Consider the following 18,925-nt stretch of genomic DNA (forward strand, 5'->3'; position numbering starts at 1 on the left):
CCTCGGTTGGCGTCTTGTTTTTTCCAGTGTGTCTTTATATGGAAATAAGTTGTTGCATGCAATTCGCATTTACAATTGTCATGATAGAGATAAAGTCGCCTTGACATTGGTTTGCATTGAAATTAACGCTTCTTTATTCCAAAAAAGAGAATTCATTCGGAAACACGATCACCACATCAAATTACTGTACTGCTAGTGGTCTATTTTTAACATGTGTAAATCGATAGGGATACGCTTTAGAAACACGCGAGATGCCTTTGTCAAAATTGATAAAAGTCAATAACACTACATTTTTCAGCGTTATTTTCGAGCATTAACAAAGACATAAATATCATGTAAGTTTGTAGTCTATGACCCAATGATATTATGTTGAGGACCCCTGTTGTTTAAGAGGCTGCTTGCTACTTTATAACAAGCTCTTACAAATGGATGTTTAAACAAACCACTAGCAAGTCGGGGTAAGAAATAGGGAGACGTCTTGCAGCTCATTTAGAGAGTTTGCGTCAATTGTCAGTAATGCTCCATCAATATGGCAGCAGTGGATAAGCAAGAATAATGAGTTACACACAATGCATTATGTGGGGAATCAAACCCACATGTCCACGGAACGTGTTTATACTGCAATTCTATCCTCCGCTCTTTTGCACTCTGACTTCGCAACTTCTCAGATATGCGCAGACCAAGGTCTGGTCTGGTGCATGTGATCACGTGCTGAAACATTTGATTGATCCGACCAATCATAGCAACTACCTGTCTGATGTTGAGCAATTTCTTGGAAACGATTATTTTCGCAAAAGCATCAAATGATGTAATTATACATCTTTTGTGGTCTTCGCGATCAATGACGTCATGGTCAAGGAGTAGTCAGTGTTAACCAGGCACTAACGCCCACCATACCCCTAACGCACTACACTAGCTCTAACTTCAACCTTGCCCCTAACCCTTACCCTAAACCCTTACTTCCACTTCAACCTTATCTCTAACCCTCACCCTTAGCCCTAGCTCTAGTTTCAACATTGCCCCTAGCCCTCACCCTGAACCCTATCTCTTACTTCAACCTCGCCCCTAACCCTTACCCTTAACCCTAGCTCTAGTTTCAACTTTGCCCCTATCCCTTACCCTTAACCCTATCTCTTACTTCAACCTCGACCCTAACCCTTCCCCTTAACCCTATCTCTAGTTTCAACTTTGCCCCTATACTTTACCCTTAACCCTATCTCTTACTTCAACCTCGCCCCTAACCCTTCCCCTTCACCCTAGCTTTAACCTTGCCCCTAACCCTAACCCTTACTCAAACCCCTTGTCTCTTGATCCTACACCAATCCCTAACCCTCATCCTAACCCTAGCATTACCCAAACCCTGACTGACCCTAGCTCTCACCCAAACCTTGCTCCTAACCCTAAACCTAAAACCAAATCCATGTCCCCAACCCCAACCCTAATCCTTATCGTCCCTGATATTACCTCTTACCCTAACTGACACCTCACCCCAGCCTTACCGAACACTTACCCTGAACCCGAACATTTACCCTGAACCCTTACAATGCTTCTAACCCATGTCAAGCCCTAACCCGAGCCTTGCTCCAATAATTTATTTTTCTGTATGATTTTACCTTAATGATGGGCAAGTCTAGAATATGTTTTGTTTGTTGTTTAACGCCGGACTCAGCAATATTCCAGTTATATGACGGCGGTCTGTAAATAATCGAGTCTGGACCAGACAATCCAGTGATTGACGTCATGCACATCTATCCACGCAATTGGGACCGATGACATGCATCAACCAAGTCAGCGAGCCTGACCACCCGATCCCGTTACTCGCTTCTTACGACAAGCATAGTCGACTTTTACAGCAAGCATGGGTTGCTGAAGACCTATGGCAGGTCTAGAAAAGCGGCCAGTCTGTGGACGCCAGTCTTTTATACAGACCCCTTGTTCTTATTATTTATATGATCTACAAATTATGGGTTAAGCTATTAATCATTGTCTTAGAGAACTGAACAAGTCAAGCCTAACCCTACTTTGACCAACGGTGGGGTGGCCTCGTGGTTAAAGTGTTCGCTCGTCACGCCGAAGACCCGGTTTCGATTCCCGACATGGGTACAATGTGTGAAGCCCATTTCTGGTGTCCCCCGCCGTGATATTGCTGGAATATTGCTAAAAGCGGCGTGAAACCAAAACTCACTCACTCACTCGCTCGTCACGCCCTAGAGAATGAGTCTAGAATGATTAAGCAAGTCTAGATTGCCTCAGCTCTATGCCAATGTAATTAAGCATAGTTGTGGGTTCCGTTTATATTTAGAACTATTTTTTTGGAATTACGTGTTAGTCTAGCATAGTACTTACACGAATCTCCCGACCCCACAGAATACTCCGGACATGTGGCAATTATCACCTTGTTGTCTGGGTGATGGAAGTTGTCAATGTACCCTGAAACAAAACATCAAATTGGTTATTTTATAAAACAACAATCAGTTTCGTTAATTGTCAGCGAGCCTTTGGGGCACTTTCTCTCGAATAGCTAATATATTATTGATGTAAAGCTACATACACTAAATAACCGTACATTGTACGTTCAAGGACGCATGTGTCGTTGTGTCAGCCAATCATTTACATTCATTCCTATTTGGTAACGATGGACGTTAGCATTGGAGCATTTCCGTATTCCAGTGTAGGAGGTATTATGTGATTAGTGGCGCTTGTTTCCGAGTCCGTTTGGCTGATGTGAGCTAGTCTGGATAAAGATGAAGAGGTGCTTAATGAGTTTACAGGGCATAGCAACATGGGTTGGGTCTCGCCGTGTCTTGTTGTCATGTTTCCCAGGAGGATTGAGTTGTGGGGTCTGACGCTACTTTAAATGAGCAATATCAAGCACTATTGCTACAGAAGAATGGACCTCGTACATTGGACCCATCAGACGATGAGTGAGTGAGTGAGTGAGTGAGTGAGTGTGTGAGTGAGTGAGTGAGTGAGTGAGGGAGGGCGGCAGGAGAGAGTCAGTCAGTGAGCATAGTTGAAAACCTCAGTTTTCATTTTAAAAAGGGACACCAGGATAGGGGGTAAGAGTTTTACATATTGTCGCAATCACAGGAAGATTGATTGATTGAGCGAGTGCGTGTGGTTTAACAGCACCTTTAGCATTATGTCAACATTACACCAGCAATATTACGCCATGGAAATGGACCCACCACAGAAAGCTTAAGCGGTATGACGAACTATAATACGTATATTGGAAATGACACTTGATACAGACTAGATGTTAAACCCTACTTTGTGTGTGCAATATAGACAATTCCAGGGTAAAGTGAAAACAACTCCTTCACTACAGGGCGTTAATAATACATGTCGCAAGCAGTGTTCCTGGTCTTCTCGATCAGGCTCAGCTGGAGCTTCTTCTGTCATGTGATGTAGTACAAACATGTAGCCAAATATACATGTGGAACTTAATTAGCGTACTTGTACCTCATCATTTGATGATGATGATGATGATGATTTCGCATTCGGTTACCTTATGTGGATGCGATATAATTGTTGTAAACATAACATGTAACATGTAATTACTTAGGGTACCTGTACCTCATTATTTGGTGGTGGTGGTGATGATGATGATGATGATGGTGATGATGATGATGATGATGATGATGATGATGATTTCGCATTCGGTTACCTCATGTGGATGCTATGTAATTGGTGTAAACATAACATGTATACATGTTGCAATTACATAGCGTGCCTGTACCTCATGATTTGATGGTGGTGGTGGTGGTGATGATGATGATGATGATGATGATGATGATGATTTCGCATTCGGTTACCTCATGTGGATGCTATGTAATTGGTGTAAACATAACATGTATACATGTTGCAATTACATAGCGTGCCTGTACCTCATGATTTGATGGTGGTGGTGGTGGTGATGATGATGATGATGAATGATGATGATTTCGCATTCGGTTACCTAATGTGGATGCTATGTAATTGGTGTAAACATAACATGTATACATGTTGCAATTACAAAGCGTGCCTGTACCTCATGATTTGGTGGTGGTGGTGGTGGTGGTGATGATGATGATGATGATGATGATGATGATGATGATGATGATGTAGACATAGGCATCTCATATAATTCACGCGAGCCGTGAAGGAAACCCTACACTTGTAACCTTATATCGTGTGTGTTTACATTCAACTCGGCTGTATGTCTTATTTAATTCATGTTTATCATTAACAAAAACATCATTTCCACTCGCCCGCAAGGTAAAGAAAGACGTCGTGTTTTAACACAGTGTCTTATTTACCCGTGAAACAAGGATGGCGTTGAAAGCACCTGTGACTAACTGCACGTAAGTGGTTGTGTATAACCATCATCTGTTAGTTTAGGTCTGAGATACACAGCCTGTACAGTTAGCTCAAGGACGACAGTACACCATCGACCAGAGAGTCAGCTACGCTATCATTTAATACAAGCAATCAAGGAAAGGTTGCTGCAACTCCATATTTAGACCCAAAGAGTTAACTTATTTTAAAATATATATCTACAAAATAGAAAATCAAATCCAAACGGAACCAATTCTGTATGGGGGGCAGACTGCCCAGTAGTGTATCGCCTCTTCAAAGCAGAGTTTGGAGCTCTTGTTCTGAGACATATCGCTTTGTGGTCTTTGTGGACCACTGTAGTGGAGATTGTACATTGATGCAAAATATGATTTTTAGCTGTGCTTTTATTAAGTAAGCTAGAGATATCTCGACAATCATATATTTGTTTTTAATGTCCCACGTGTTTTTATTACGCTCTCATTTATAAATTTAAAACACCATCCAGCTCCCAGGAAAATGAAAGAATTTCCAGTTTCATAAAAAAAACCTTGCTCTTTTCTATTGGAAGACTATCTTTTCTATTGGAAGACTATCTTTTCTTTCGGAAGACTATCTTTTCTATTTGAAGACTATCTTTTCTATCGGAAGACTATCTTTTCTATTGGAAGACTATCTTTTCTATTGGAAGACTATCTTTTCTATTGGAAAACTATCTTTTCTATCGGAAGAATATATGAAGAAGGGGACATTTCTTCAGGCTGCAATTTTTGTAATAGGTAACCGATCGCGCAGTTTCAAGCAGGGGTTGTTATCATAATTTGAAACCTTCAGCTGATCTGGTGAAAGACCATCCGACTTGTGAGGTACAATCGACAAATGTCCGAGGTCCCGGCTACAGAAGCAACATGTCATCATCGATGGATGAACATCCCTGCTTTTCAGCTCTGATTCCCACAGTTGGAGAATAATGTATTGAACAAATCATTTTACAGAGGACGTAGTTCTGCATTTGGGCTGTGATAGATCGCTTCCTGTACAAGCTCAAAGAGAGAACGTGAAGTCATTATGTGCGTATTGTACCGAGTTATTTTTCTGTGAATAGGACGATTCTAATTTGTAGGGATTCTGTTCCTGTTCATGAGGTATAGAATCACTAGAGACTAGATATCGTTTGCTGTTGTCGCCTCAGGCATTGCTGTATAATATAACTGGACTCTAGAACGACCGGGACTTATATATTGTATTTAGTTGTCGCCTCAGCTCAGGAATAGCCCTATAAATAACTGGACACATTAATTGTTAGACTCTAGATATCGTCTTTAGTTGTTGAATCAGGCAATGCACTATAATAAAGGTAATTCAAGGACACCACGACTCGAGAATTCTAGAATTCTGCACTACAATATACCTGGACTCAAGGACGACCAGACTCTAGAATTCTGTACAATAATATACCTGGACTCAAGGACGACCAGACTCCAGAATTCTGTACTACAATATACCTAGACTCCAGGACGACCATACTTTAGAATTCTGCACAATATTATGCCTGGACTCAAGGACGACCAGACTCTAGATTTCTGCACTACAATATACCTGGACTCCAGGACGACCAGACTCCAGAATTCTGCACTACAATATACCTGGACTCAAGGACGACCAGACTCTAAAATTCTGCAGTATAATATACCCGGACTCAAGGCGACCAGACTGGCAGACTCTAGAATTCTTCTTTAGATGTCGCCTCATGCATTGCTCTTACGGTCTATGATATACGTATAATCTAACATAAGTTAGGGGGAACAGAGGCCTGTCTGTACACACATGTCCACTTAAAACGTGATGTAGTTGTTGATACCAGCATACGTAAGTTCAGTCTAATGGCGTTATCTAGCAACGACAATAAACATAAGACGTGCTGTATCAGTGTTATTATGGAAACCAGAGCTCCTCCTTGAAGACAACGAGTAGCTTGTTACTTGAAAGAGTCGCAAGATTGGCAGCCGTGTGCAAGTTATAACTGTCTCATCTGTAAGGTTGGGGCGAGGGGGGGATCTACGTTTCCCATTACTTAATTTGAATCCCACCGGACGTGGGAAATACGGTGTCTTTACGTAACTAGATGGTTGAATATGGATGTGTGATATACATATCTTGCAAGTAATTAAATATATAACTTCCTGTGTTTTCAATTTAGAGGTTTCTAAAGAAGATTCGATAACTGAAAATTTTATTTGAAGTATGAGTGACGTTTGAGAATTGGTGTATTTCAAAATAACTCTCTTCAGTTTTTTCATGGGATTCTTTTGAAAAACCACATCGCCTCATTGACTTTAAATTCTAGGACCTCAACTCTATATTGCGCAAAGTTATTAAGTAATATCAATATCTTAAATTGCCCAACGTGCAGGTTTGTAAAGTGCATTAAAGAAATTGTTCTTTGGCGGTGACGGTCAAACGTATATTCTATGCCGCTGGCAGACCAATCGGAATGAAGAATTCTAAAATGTCACGGTTGAAAGAAATATAAAACCACCATGCCACACTTGACCGTGGGTTGAAACCGCCCACGTTATCCGAGGGGGTAAGCAGCAAGCATATATATATTACCCCCACGTTCCGTCAGCGCTGGTCCCCACCCGCACTCTGCGTTATACAACTCTTGATGGATTAACGGGAGGGTAAGCCACGCGGTCCGGGGGGTGAAGGTTAGATGACATGAACAAGTTGACGTGGGGGTCATGGTGATTGTAACACGTCAGCTGCGTGAGCGAGGGGTGAGGAGGGGTGAGGAGGGGTTGACACCTCAGTCAACGAGAGAAGGGAGACGATGTTTATTTCTCATAAATCACGGTAGTGACATTGAGAAGGATTGCAACCACATCACCCAGAGAGTCAGTGATTACCATAGATGAGTTACTGTGCTAGATTTGCCAAGGCCGGGTCGATACAGGAGTGAGTGAGTGCGTGAGTGAATGAGTGAGTGAGTGAGTGAATGAGGTTTTACGCCGCTTTCATCAATATTTCAGCTATATCACGAAGGGAGATTCAAGAAATGGGCTTCACACATTGTTTGTTTCTTTGTTGTTTAACGCCCCACTCAGCAATATCCCAGCTATATGACGGCGGTCTGTAAATAATCGAGTCCGGACCAGACAATCCAGTGATTGACATCCTGAGCATCGATCCACGCAATTGGGATACGATGATATGAATCACCCGATCCCGTTAGTCGCCTCTGAAGCTGGACCCGGTTTCACCAAGCAGGCTCAGTGTTATGATTCATTAACCATGTTTGAAATATACTGCGGGTCGTAAGGGCCTGCTGAGTATAAAACTCAGCCCGAGAACAAATCTGTCGGCCCGGGCCTACGGGCCGATGTCTATTTCGAAAAGTGGACTAAAGTCTCCACACAGCATCTACATTTTCTTCGAACAAAACGAAGCTCACTGATCGGATTATGTGTGATTTATTGAATCACGGAACATCCGTTCGGAATGAATTAATGCTGAAAGCCATGAGCTATGGCTGTTGAGCAGTCAGGTCCAATGCACTTTCATCTGCCCATATAAATCAGTCGATCTCGAAAGGTAATGAATCTATCGTATTCGTAGCCATCACTTTCAGGACTATTTCTGACATTAACTGGCAAGCGTGTCAACACCAGAATTAGGTTACATATGTAAACAGAGCGTGATGTATGACGATGTCAACATTTTTCGTACGTGGTCACACAAATTCGCCACCTTGACATGTTTGTCAATTGCTGGAGGCGGTCAGTGTCGCCCTTCATCACTACAGCTGTCTGTACTCCTTGGACCTTGATGTAACCTGCACTCTACGTCTACATACATCATACATGGTCGCCGCCATATAGCTGGAAAAACAAACAAACAAACAAACAAACAAACAAACAAACAAACAAACAAACAAACCCCTGACAAAACAGAAGAACCAAAAATGGATCCCCGAAAGGTAGAATTGGCCTGCTCCAACCTATTTAGAGTCAACTAAAATGGACTGGGTGGTCAGTATCTCGTGTGATTTAGCTGATAGCGAGTCACCGTGACCGGATGCCTGGATCGGTGCTCATACTTTCAGTCACTTGTTTGCTTGACGCAGGCTCGATTGTGAACAGGTTTTGTGTTATATGAATAGTTTCAATACAGTGCCTTTGGCTGTAACATGTATCAACACTCTACGAACATAGTATCAAGACAATATCAACGAATGTTGATATATTTATGTCAGGCGACACGAGGGTGAGAATTTTTTTTTCAATATCATAATGAAGCAGTAATAAGGCTAACACTGTTTACAATTTTAAAATCTAGTTAATGTTTGAGATTATGACAGATTATGAACGTTTTGACATAAGCCTTAATTCGGGAAACCCTCATTGACATCAAAGAACTATGTTAAACTGACACCTGATGTAATAGAAACGCTGTAATGAGATAGGACTGTATAGTGTCAAATGTCGCTACAGTGCAGGACAAGGTGATCGCTCTCAATGAGCTTTCCGGCGGGGGATGTAATACACACTTAAGGTCCACCATTGTCACCTGGTAAATGTATGCGTCGCTCCACTACCCAACCGAACCCCCAACACCTACACCGCACATCTGTGTGGTCCTGTACTAGATGAAGCTGTTTAGAACATAGCAACATGTACGTTGTATCAGCGTCATTGCCATAAACAACGTAGACACATTAATTAACATTCCAGAAAAACACCTGCTTTGATGTTGACAAGATAGAAATTATGCCTGACATTCGTTGTACCAGACATATACTGAGGCTTTCCTTCGCTTTAAGCTTAAAACAAAGTCTCAAACATGTTTTTTATACAGAACAAGCTTCTGAAAGATCTAATTCCAACAACAGGTAGGTTTAAAGCTTAAAAACAAGTCTTAAACATACACAAGCCTATAAAGAACAGGCATCTCATAGATCTAGTTTCAAAAAGAGGCAATTCGATCTCTCAAACAATAACAGTTGAGAAGAAATAAGTTTGTTTTTTACAGAAAAACAAGTTATTGCTTGCAGCCAAGCCTGAGTCACAGCCCCATGTAGAACAACAACGCACTGATCTATCTTCAACAAAAGGCAATTCATGCTCTGAGAGAATAAACTGTCCAGGGAAGACACTTAGCTACTTACAGGGTTTAATCCTACATCCCATTGTGCCTACATCCCAATTTGCCAACATAAATATGAAGATTCGTTATCCTCAGTGCCAGACGCAGCCACCATTCAATTTGCATCCTTTGCAAGAGTGAAACCAGGGTCCACTTGCACAAAGCGATCTTAGCGCTAAGATGATCGTAACTCCCATACTTTAACATAGGCTTACACTAGTCTTAGCGCTAAGATCGCTTTGTGGACGTGGACCCTGGTTTCACACTTGGATCCAAATTGAATGGTGGCTGGGATGTAGGCACAATGGGATGTAGGATTGAACCCTGTAAGTAGCTAAGTGGCTTTCACTGAAAAGGTACCTTCCCGGAAGTCCATGTCGGAAGTTCAGCTACAGGGAGGATGGACGGAAATGAAAATCGGAGATCAGTTTCAGTGTGTGAATGATGGTGACGAGGACAAGCTGCTTGTGTTTGCCACTGATGATATACAGAACCGTAATATATCCGTGACTTTCATTATGTGTTATGTTTTTTATTTCATTTCGCAAGTGTTTCCCATTGTGCCCACATTGTTTTGTTGTCCCAGTATGGACAAGATTATCTCATATCACAGATGAAGCAGGTACCAATCATGTGCATCATCTTCTGAGCATCAGACCGAAACATTTCTGTAGGCCCAGTTGGACTTTAGGCACATTGAGAGGACACCGCTTCCAGATCAATCAAGCCTTATTGTCTGAACTGAACTAAACTGAACTGAACTGAACTGAACTGAACTGAACTGAACTGAACTGAACTGAACTGAACTGAACTAAACTAAACTAAACTTTGATACATGCAGGTCGCTAGCAGTGACATTACATTCAAGTATTGATTATACAAAATGTATGAAATTTTCTTTCCAGGTTTGAAATTTATCATTATTATTTTATACAACTTAGTTTCTTCATTTTTTCCAATCTTCGGCTTTTAAAGAGTAAATTCATTTTATACATGTTAGGTGTAATATAATATAATAATATTTATGCATTAGTTGTTTCCTCTCTTCTTCAAATGAAGGACACAAATAACAAAAAAATGAAATTAATCACTTTTGTCATACGTTAGGCACAGTTCGCATTTTCTTCCAGATAATGGTATTTTTCTTCCATCTGGTGAATTGTGATTGGATGTTTTAAACAAGAGTAGAGTTCTCCAATCGTTTATTAATCATTTTTTGATGAAATAATTTTCAAAATTTCCACAGTCATTTGTTTACAATTCTATACATGGATCCTTTGGAAGAGTCATCTCTTACAATAACAGGATTGTAACTGGATATGATGAGGTTTATCTTCAACTATATTTTTAAGATTGCCTTGACTTTAAAAATCTTGTGATATCCAAAGGTAGAAATGTTATAAATAACCATTAACCATTGTGTGACGAGACAGGGCACTGGTAGTTTACGCCTCTGCAACAGGAAGGTTATGAGACAAGCTGGCATGTGATTTATTTATGTAGCCATAAACAATGCTGTATTCAAATTAGACATTTTACCTTTCACCAAATGACAATAATGTTTGTTTTATGTCAGTGACAATATCTCTAATTATCATTTTGAGACACAATCGTTTCTGGCAGCATCTGCCGTGTCACTCGTTTTTCCCCGTTAAAATCAACTTTCTGCATGGGTCTCATAGTTCTCTTCTACTACCAGACATTAATAAGCACACTGCAATATACATCACCATTTACATATGATACGGAATAATGGGGATATTTGTGTGAATATTGAGACGTAGACGTCTTAAATATAACCGACAGTCGGGGTTTCGATGCCAAGCCGCGTCATACCAAAGGAAGTTAAAAGATGGTACTTGTTATTACCCTGTCTGGCACTCAGCATTAAGAGGCGCAAACAAGGACTGGTCGGCTCGCAGTGAGTATACTGTGTCTGAGTGGGGTATGATATTAAACTGATACATGGTATCTCAGTGGGCTAGCCCTATAAAATCAGCATTAGTCCGGACTAGTACAAGCAGCCACACGCATACACGTGCATGCACGTCCCGATATATTTGCAGTATTCTTGGAAGCGACGTTAAACCCCATTTCACCTCACGATTTAATATCATTTATAGTAACTGTAACACATGTTCTATAACTTGATCAACCATAAGAATTCACATTTCATTATCTGCTGTTAAAATGGACCTATTCAACATGGGAATGCTAACGTGTAGACAAGCATTGGGTGCTAAGGACCTGTTCTACCCAGGAATTCGAGCGGCGAGACATTTAGGTGGCACAGGGGACCAATTCTGTGTTTGTTGTTTAACGCCAATTTATTCCAACGGTGGTCTGAAAATAAATAAGTCTGGACGAGACAATCCAGTGGTTGATATTATGACCAACGATCCGAGCCGTCAGGGTACGATGACACACCATCAAACAAGTCACGGAACCTGACCACCCGACCCAGATAGTCAGCTTAGGAAATTAACGGATAGACAAGCAGTAGTTACTGGGGACCTATTGTTCTTTCTAGGGACTTAACGGGTAGACAGGCAGAAGTTACTGGGGACCTATTGTTCTTCCCAGGAAATTAACGGGTAGACAAGCAGTAGTTACTGGGGACCTATTGTTCTTCCCAGGAAATTAACGGGTAGACAAGCAGTAGTTACTGGGGACCTATTGTTCTTCCCAGGAAATTAACGGGGAGACAAGCAGTAGTTACTGGGGACCTATTGTTCTTTCTAGGGAACTAACGGGTAGACAAGCAGTAGTTACTGGGGACCTATTGTTTTTCCCAGGAAATTAACGGGTAGACAAGCAGTAGTTACTGGGGACCTATTGTTCTTCCCAGGAAATTAACGGGTAGACAAGCAGTAGTTACTGGGGACCTATTGTTCTTCCCAGGAAATTAACGGGTAGACAAGCAGTAGTTACTGGGGACCTATTGTTCTTTCTAGGGAATTAACGGGTAGACAAGCAGTAGTTACTGGGGACCTATTGTTCTTCCCAGGAAATTAACGGGTAGACAAGCAGTAGTTACTGGGGACCTATTGTTCTTTCTAGGGAATTAAGGGGTAGACAAGCAGTAGTTACTGGGGACCTATTGTTCTTCCCAGGAAATTAACGGGTAGACAAGCAGTAGTTACTGGGGACCTATTGTTCTTCCCAGGAAATTAACGGGTAGACAAGCAGTAGTTACTGGGGACCTATTGTTCTTCCCAGGAAATTAACGGGTAGACAAGCAGTAGTTACTGGGGACCTATTGTTCTTTCTAGGGAATTAACGGGTAGACAAGCAGTAGTTACTGGGGACCTATTGTTCTTCCCAGGAAATTAACGGGTAGACAAGCAGTAGTTACTGGGGACCTATTGTTCTTTCTAGGGAATTAACGGGTAGACAAGCAGTAGTTACTGGGGACCTATTGTTCTTCCAAGGAAATTAACGGGTAGACAAGCAGTAGTTACTGGGGACCTATATTTCTTACCGGAAAATTAACGGGTAGACAAGCAGTAGTTACTGGGGACCAATGATTCTACCAAGGAAGTTTCAACGGGTAGACAAGCAGTAGTTACTGGGGACCTATTGTTCTTTCTAGGGAATTAACGGGTAGACAAGCAGTAGTTACTGGGGACCTATTGTTCTTCCCAGGAAATTAACGGGTAGACAAGCAGAAGTTACTGGGGACCTATATTTCTTACCGGAAAATTAACGGGTAGACAAGCAGTAGTTACTGGGGACCAATGATTCTACCAAGGAAGCTTCAACGGGTAGACAAGCAGTAGTTACTGGAGACCTATATTTTTTACCGGGAAATTAACGGGTAGACAAGCAGTAGTTACTGGGGACCAATGATTCTACCAAGGAAGTTTCAACGGGTAGACAAGCAGTAGTTACTGGGGACCTATTGTTCTTTCTAGGGAATTAACGGGTAGACAAGCAGTAGTTACTGGGGACCTATATTTCTTACCGGAAAATTAACGGGTAGACAAGCAGTAGTTACTGGGGACCAATGATTCTACCAAGGAAGTTTCAACGGGTAGACAAGCAGTAGTTACTTGGGACCTATTGTTCTTTCTAGGGAATTAACGGGTAGACAAGCAGTAGTTACTGGGGACCTATTGTTCTTCCCAGGAAATTAACGGGTAGACAAGCAGAAGTTACTGGGGACCTATATTTCTTACCGGAAAATTAACGGGTAGACAAGCAGTAGTTACTGGGGACCAATGATTCTACCAAGGAAGTTTCAACGGGTAGACAAGCAGTAGTTACTGGAGACCTATATTTTTTACCGGGAAATTAACGGGTAGACAAGCAGTAGTTACTGGGGACCAATGATTCTACCAAGGAAGTTTCAACGGGTAGACAAGCAGTAGTTACTGGAGACCTATATTTTTTACCGGGAAATTAACGGGTAGACAAGCAGTAGTTACTGGGGACCAATGCTTCTACCAAGGAAGTGTCAACGGGTAGACAAGTAGTAGTTACTGGGGACCAACAATTCTACCCAGGAATCCCATCGGGAAGACAAGCATGGGTTGCTGGCGACCCATTCTACCCAGGAATCTCTACGGGTAAACAAACATGGGTCATTGAAAACTATTCTAAGTGGGAATCTCAACGGGTAGACGTTCATTTGGTACTAGGAGCCTATTCTTACCGGGAATCCCAACATGTTGACAAGCCCGGGGTACTGGAAACCTATTCTATCCAGGAATCCCAACGGGTTGACAAGCCCAGGGGTACTGGAGGCCTATTCTATCCAGGAATCCCAACGGGTTGACAAGCCCGGGGTACTGGAGACCTATTCTATCCAGGAATCCCAACGGGTTGACAAGCCTTGGGTACTGGAAACCTATTCTATCCAGGAATCCCAACGGGTTGACAAGCCTTGGGTACTGGAGATCTATTCTATTCATGATAACCAACAGGGTTCTTGATCTTGAGGACATTTCAAGGCCAAATTTGCTCAACTTTTAATCCTGAAATTTATCTGACATGTTCCTGACATTTTGCGACAACAGACAGAATCTGTCTTTGAAATACAGGAAAATTAAATGAATGTCGAAAGGCGAGTTCCTATTTGAAATTTGACCCTCAATGTTCATCAGAGTGTCTAAGGATACATAAGACAGATGCCACATTTGCCACAAAGCGAGAGATGAATCCGCCCACGTTAACCAAGGCAGTTTGACGGCAGACATGATTACCCACACGTTCTGTGTAAGACGTGATCCTCACCCCCGACACTCCGCGTTACATAACTCCTGATGGATGCTCGGGAGGGTAAGCCACGCGGCCCGGGGGTGAAGGTTACATAAACAAGTTGACATGGGGGTCATGATGATTGTAACACGTCCCCCTGTCAGCCGGGTGAGCGAGGGGTGAGGAGGGGTTGACACCTCAGTCAGCAGAATTACAACGACATCACCGAGACGGTCAGTCATTACCCTTGACGGATTACCGTGCTAGATTTGCCAAGTCCGGGTCGATACAGGGTTCTTGAAATAGAAGTTAATAACAGCTGAAGCGAAATTGGGTTTAACGTTGTGATAAGATTATTGCACTTATATAACGACGTGCATGTGAGTGCGTGTGTGTTTGTACTTGTTCGGACTAAAGCCGTTTTTCAGTGCTAGCCTCCGAAATACCATGACGCCGTTTAACATGAAGAGCCCACTCAGACTCATTATAGTGACTCCGAGCCGACCAATCCTTGTTTTATCCCCTTAATGTCGAGCGTAATAATTATTTATGTCGTGCGTTGGGCGTTAACAGCGATTTGACGACTTTCTGTTGCAATATTGCACTGCGGGGAATCTTTAGGGGTTGAAATCTGAGTCTTGGACATGATTAACGAGCGTTTCGACCAAGCTTCCGAAACCACTGGACTAAAAGATCTAACAGTTTCTAAGTTTATTTGTTTGAAGTAGATCTCTATTTAGACATCAGCTGTTTGAAATAAATGGGTTACAGAACCATAAGTGTTATCTATGAGCTATATCTAAGTTGGACCTGGACATTTCGATGTCGGTTCAGTCGAATGTACTGATATATATCGAACTATTTGGTTTAAAATACTATCTATAACAAAATGGCTTAAACATCTTGTCAAGCAACTTAAATCGTTTTGTTTCACTTACATGGAACCTGCCCCATGTTTTTTTACTTATGTCTACTCACAATACTTTATTTGTAAGTAAAAATAACCATTACAATTGGATTAAAACAAACATATAAATTGTTTTCAATTGCTCCGTAGTTTTACAGCGATGGTAGATGTGTTAAGAAAGGTACGAGATATACTTGCGCTTCTCAAAACTGTTAATGTGGAAATGCCAACTTCGAGATAAAGGTACAAAATAGTAAAGTCAAAGTTGGACCCAGTACGAGGATCGCGCGAGGATGTTTTTTTTATCTCGTTCTTCAAACCGGGGGTATAATAGATCTATTGTATTCTACCTATCATTTTAGATGACTATCTTAATACATTGATTGGCACGCGTGTCAACACCAAAATAAGTACAGATTGTAACTATGGCGTGATGAACGACGGTCTGTCAACATGATGTGTAGGTGGTTATAGAAAGACCTACCACTTTGACATGCTGGGCAATTGCTGTAGGCGGTCAGTGTCGCCCTTTATCACCACAGGGGCGGTCGGGTAGCCTAGTGGTTAAAGCGTTCGCTCGTCACGCCGAAGACCCGGGTTCGATTCCCGACATGGGTACAATTTGTGAAGCCCATTACTGGTGTCCCCCGTCGTGATATTGCTGTAATATTTCTGGAATATTGCTAAAAGCGGCGTAAAACCATACTCACTCACTTTATCACCATAGCTGACTTTTTTCTCTGCACATATACTCTGATTTAACTCAACGTCACCTCTTCGTGTGTCTTTTAAAAGCTTATCATGTTTGAGAGTGAGTCTGGTTTTAAGCAGCTTTTAGCAATATTCCAGCAATATCAATGCGGGGGATACCAGAAATGGCTTTCACACATTGTTCCCATGTGGGGAATCGAACCAGGGTCTTCGTCGTGACGAGCGAACGTTTAAACAACAAGGCTAACAGCGCATAGTAAGTGGCTTATCTTTATTACGTGTAATTGAGAAAACATGATTGTTTTACCAAGAGTAAAGATTATCACCTTTCGTTCGGGTTGCAGCAGGATTGCTTTCGATGTACACTGCCGGGGTATAGAAAGTATCCACGTGAAAATTGGATTTGTCCAAAAATGTTTCAAACCTTATCACAACGTTACAAGGGTGAAAACAGGCACCGAAACACTACAAACTTAAGACCCAAAACACAACTATGATACCCGTATCAAATACGTCACTGTCGAATAACTATTTCTTGTTTCAACTTTTAGTCACCTTCAAATGGTTGTATAACGTCTTTTGTTCGGCAGTTGTTTTGATTTAAACGCTCGACTTTCTTTGAAAACAAATTTGATCAAACAAAAATGGTACTGTGGTAAGAATAACCTGCAGCCGAAAAATGAACTAAATCTTAGCAAATGCCATGACAACGCATGTTCTATGATTCATAAGTGTATCTCCGGATTTCACTTCCGCTATATTGACTGACATGTGCCAGCTGAAGCATTTCGGTCCTTGACATTAATGTTGGAATTTACAGCATCATGTCAGCATAGCGTGTCGAAATCTGCTAACCGAGGCTAAATAAGATTATAGCATTTAACCTGAGCAAGCTATTTTTAAAGTTCTTATATTATTTAGTTCTTATACAGCTGGGAATATTTCCTTAAAAATGTGCATTCATGGATGCTAATTTAATATATCCGTTTCAATGTGTATGATCGTAGATATACTTGGCTGACACTTCTAAATTTTACAGATGGTATTTTACATCAATATAAGTCCGTAACGGGAAGGGGCATGGTGGTCTAGTGGTCGAAGGCGTTGTTCAGAATGGGTTCGAATCCAATATTCGCTGTCATTATTAGTTTGTCAGAAAAGTAACCAAAGTGAGTGAGTGAGTGAGTGAGTGAGTATGGTTTTACGCCGCTTTTAGCAATATTCCAGCAATATCACGGCGGGGGACACCAGAAATGGGCTTCACACATTGTACCCATGTCGGGAATCGAACCCGGGTCTTCGGCGTGACGAGCAAACGCTTTAACCTCTAGGCAACCCGATCGCCCCCGGTAACCTAAGACCTGCTTTCCTCCCAAGCGCAGCTGCCACGTCGTGTTTTAACTGAAGCATAATTAAACGGTGTTGGGGACTTTTAATCCAACTCACTATAACTCAAAGTGGAAGAAACTTGAATTACAGATTGTCGACACACATGTAGGTAGAGATTGGCATTGGGGCAGGTAAAACCATGCAGATATCTCGAAAATCAGCGTCATTTCGGGAAAACAAGTTTGAGTGTATCAACTGTTTTTTTACTTGTGACCTTGAAACAGCTCTAAAACGAGGTCTGTATGGTGTCCCGTGTCGCTACAAAAAAGACAAGGTGACCGATCTCAATGAGTCACATCCGAGGATGTATTACACAGGTCCACTAGTCTGTCACCTGGTAAATGTGTATATATTTAGTAGAAGTGTCATCACTGACTATGTAGACAAATTCAACATAAAGAAACGTCCATGCATTGGTTTGTTTATGTGTTTGTTTGTTGTTCAACGCTGCACTCAGCAATATTCCAGCTTTATGAAGTTGTCTGTAAATACTCGAGTCTGGACTAGACAATCCAGTGATTGACATCATGAGCATCGATCTACGCAATTGGGATACGATAACATGCATCAACCATGTCATCGAGTCTGACCACTTGATCCCGTTAGTCGCCTCTCACGACAAGCATAGTCACCTCACAAGCATTTGTATATAGATTGATTCGAAATTATGGCTGTAACTGGTTGCATAAAAATGGCTTTCTAACCTTGAAGTATAAAACTAGGCTGTAAATGGTTGCATAAAAATGGCTTTCTAACCTTGAAGTATAAAACTAGGCTGCAACTGGTTGCATAAAAATGGCTTTCTAACCTTGAAGTATAAAACTAGGCTGTAACTGGTTGCATAAAAATGGCTTTCTAACCTTGAAGTATAAGACTAGGCTGTAACTGGTTGCATAAAAATGGCTTTCTAACCTTGAAGTATAAAACTAGGCCTCAATAACTGGTGTATCCAACGCTCCTGTATAATACACGTATCTGCTTTCAAGAAGAGGAAATTCGAACTCTAGAGTCTAGAATACAAGTTTGCGGCGAAAGTCACCTTGCCGCCTGTAAGATAATGAGGCCATGAAATAAGACAGAAGGGACATTGTCGCGTTGTCGCCCTTACAAACACACGCAAAAAATATCATAATTAACCGTAGCGCGACATCGCGACAACGAGATAAAGAGAAAATGTCTGTTTTAGGATTCCATACAATAATAAGTTGTTGCTGTTGTTGAAGAAAATACCATTTTGCTAAAGTGAGTCACTGCGTCTTC

The 18,925-nt window shown here is 41.6% G+C and overlaps 1 protein-coding gene across 1 annotated transcript in view; it reads right to left on the minus strand.

Moving 5' to 3' along the window:
- LOC139445285 (uncharacterized) overlaps positions 1 to 18,925 on the minus strand; it is a 59,456-nt gene that overhangs the window by 20,075 nt on the left and 20,456 nt on the right. The window contains exon 3 of the mRNA XM_071226417.1: positions 2,347 to 2,430. Within this exon, the coding sequence (XP_071082518.1) occupies positions 2,347 to 2,430 (84 nt within the window). The remainder of the gene's footprint in view (positions 1 to 2,346; positions 2,431 to 18,925) is intronic.

This window comes from Haliotis cracherodii, unplaced genomic scaffold (genome assembly GCF_022045235.1).
Source record: "Haliotis cracherodii isolate W230 unplaced genomic scaffold, xgHalCrac1.p SCAF_6, whole genome shotgun sequence".
Taxonomy (NCBI): domain Eukaryota; kingdom Metazoa; phylum Mollusca; class Gastropoda; order Lepetellida; family Haliotidae; genus Haliotis; species Haliotis cracherodii.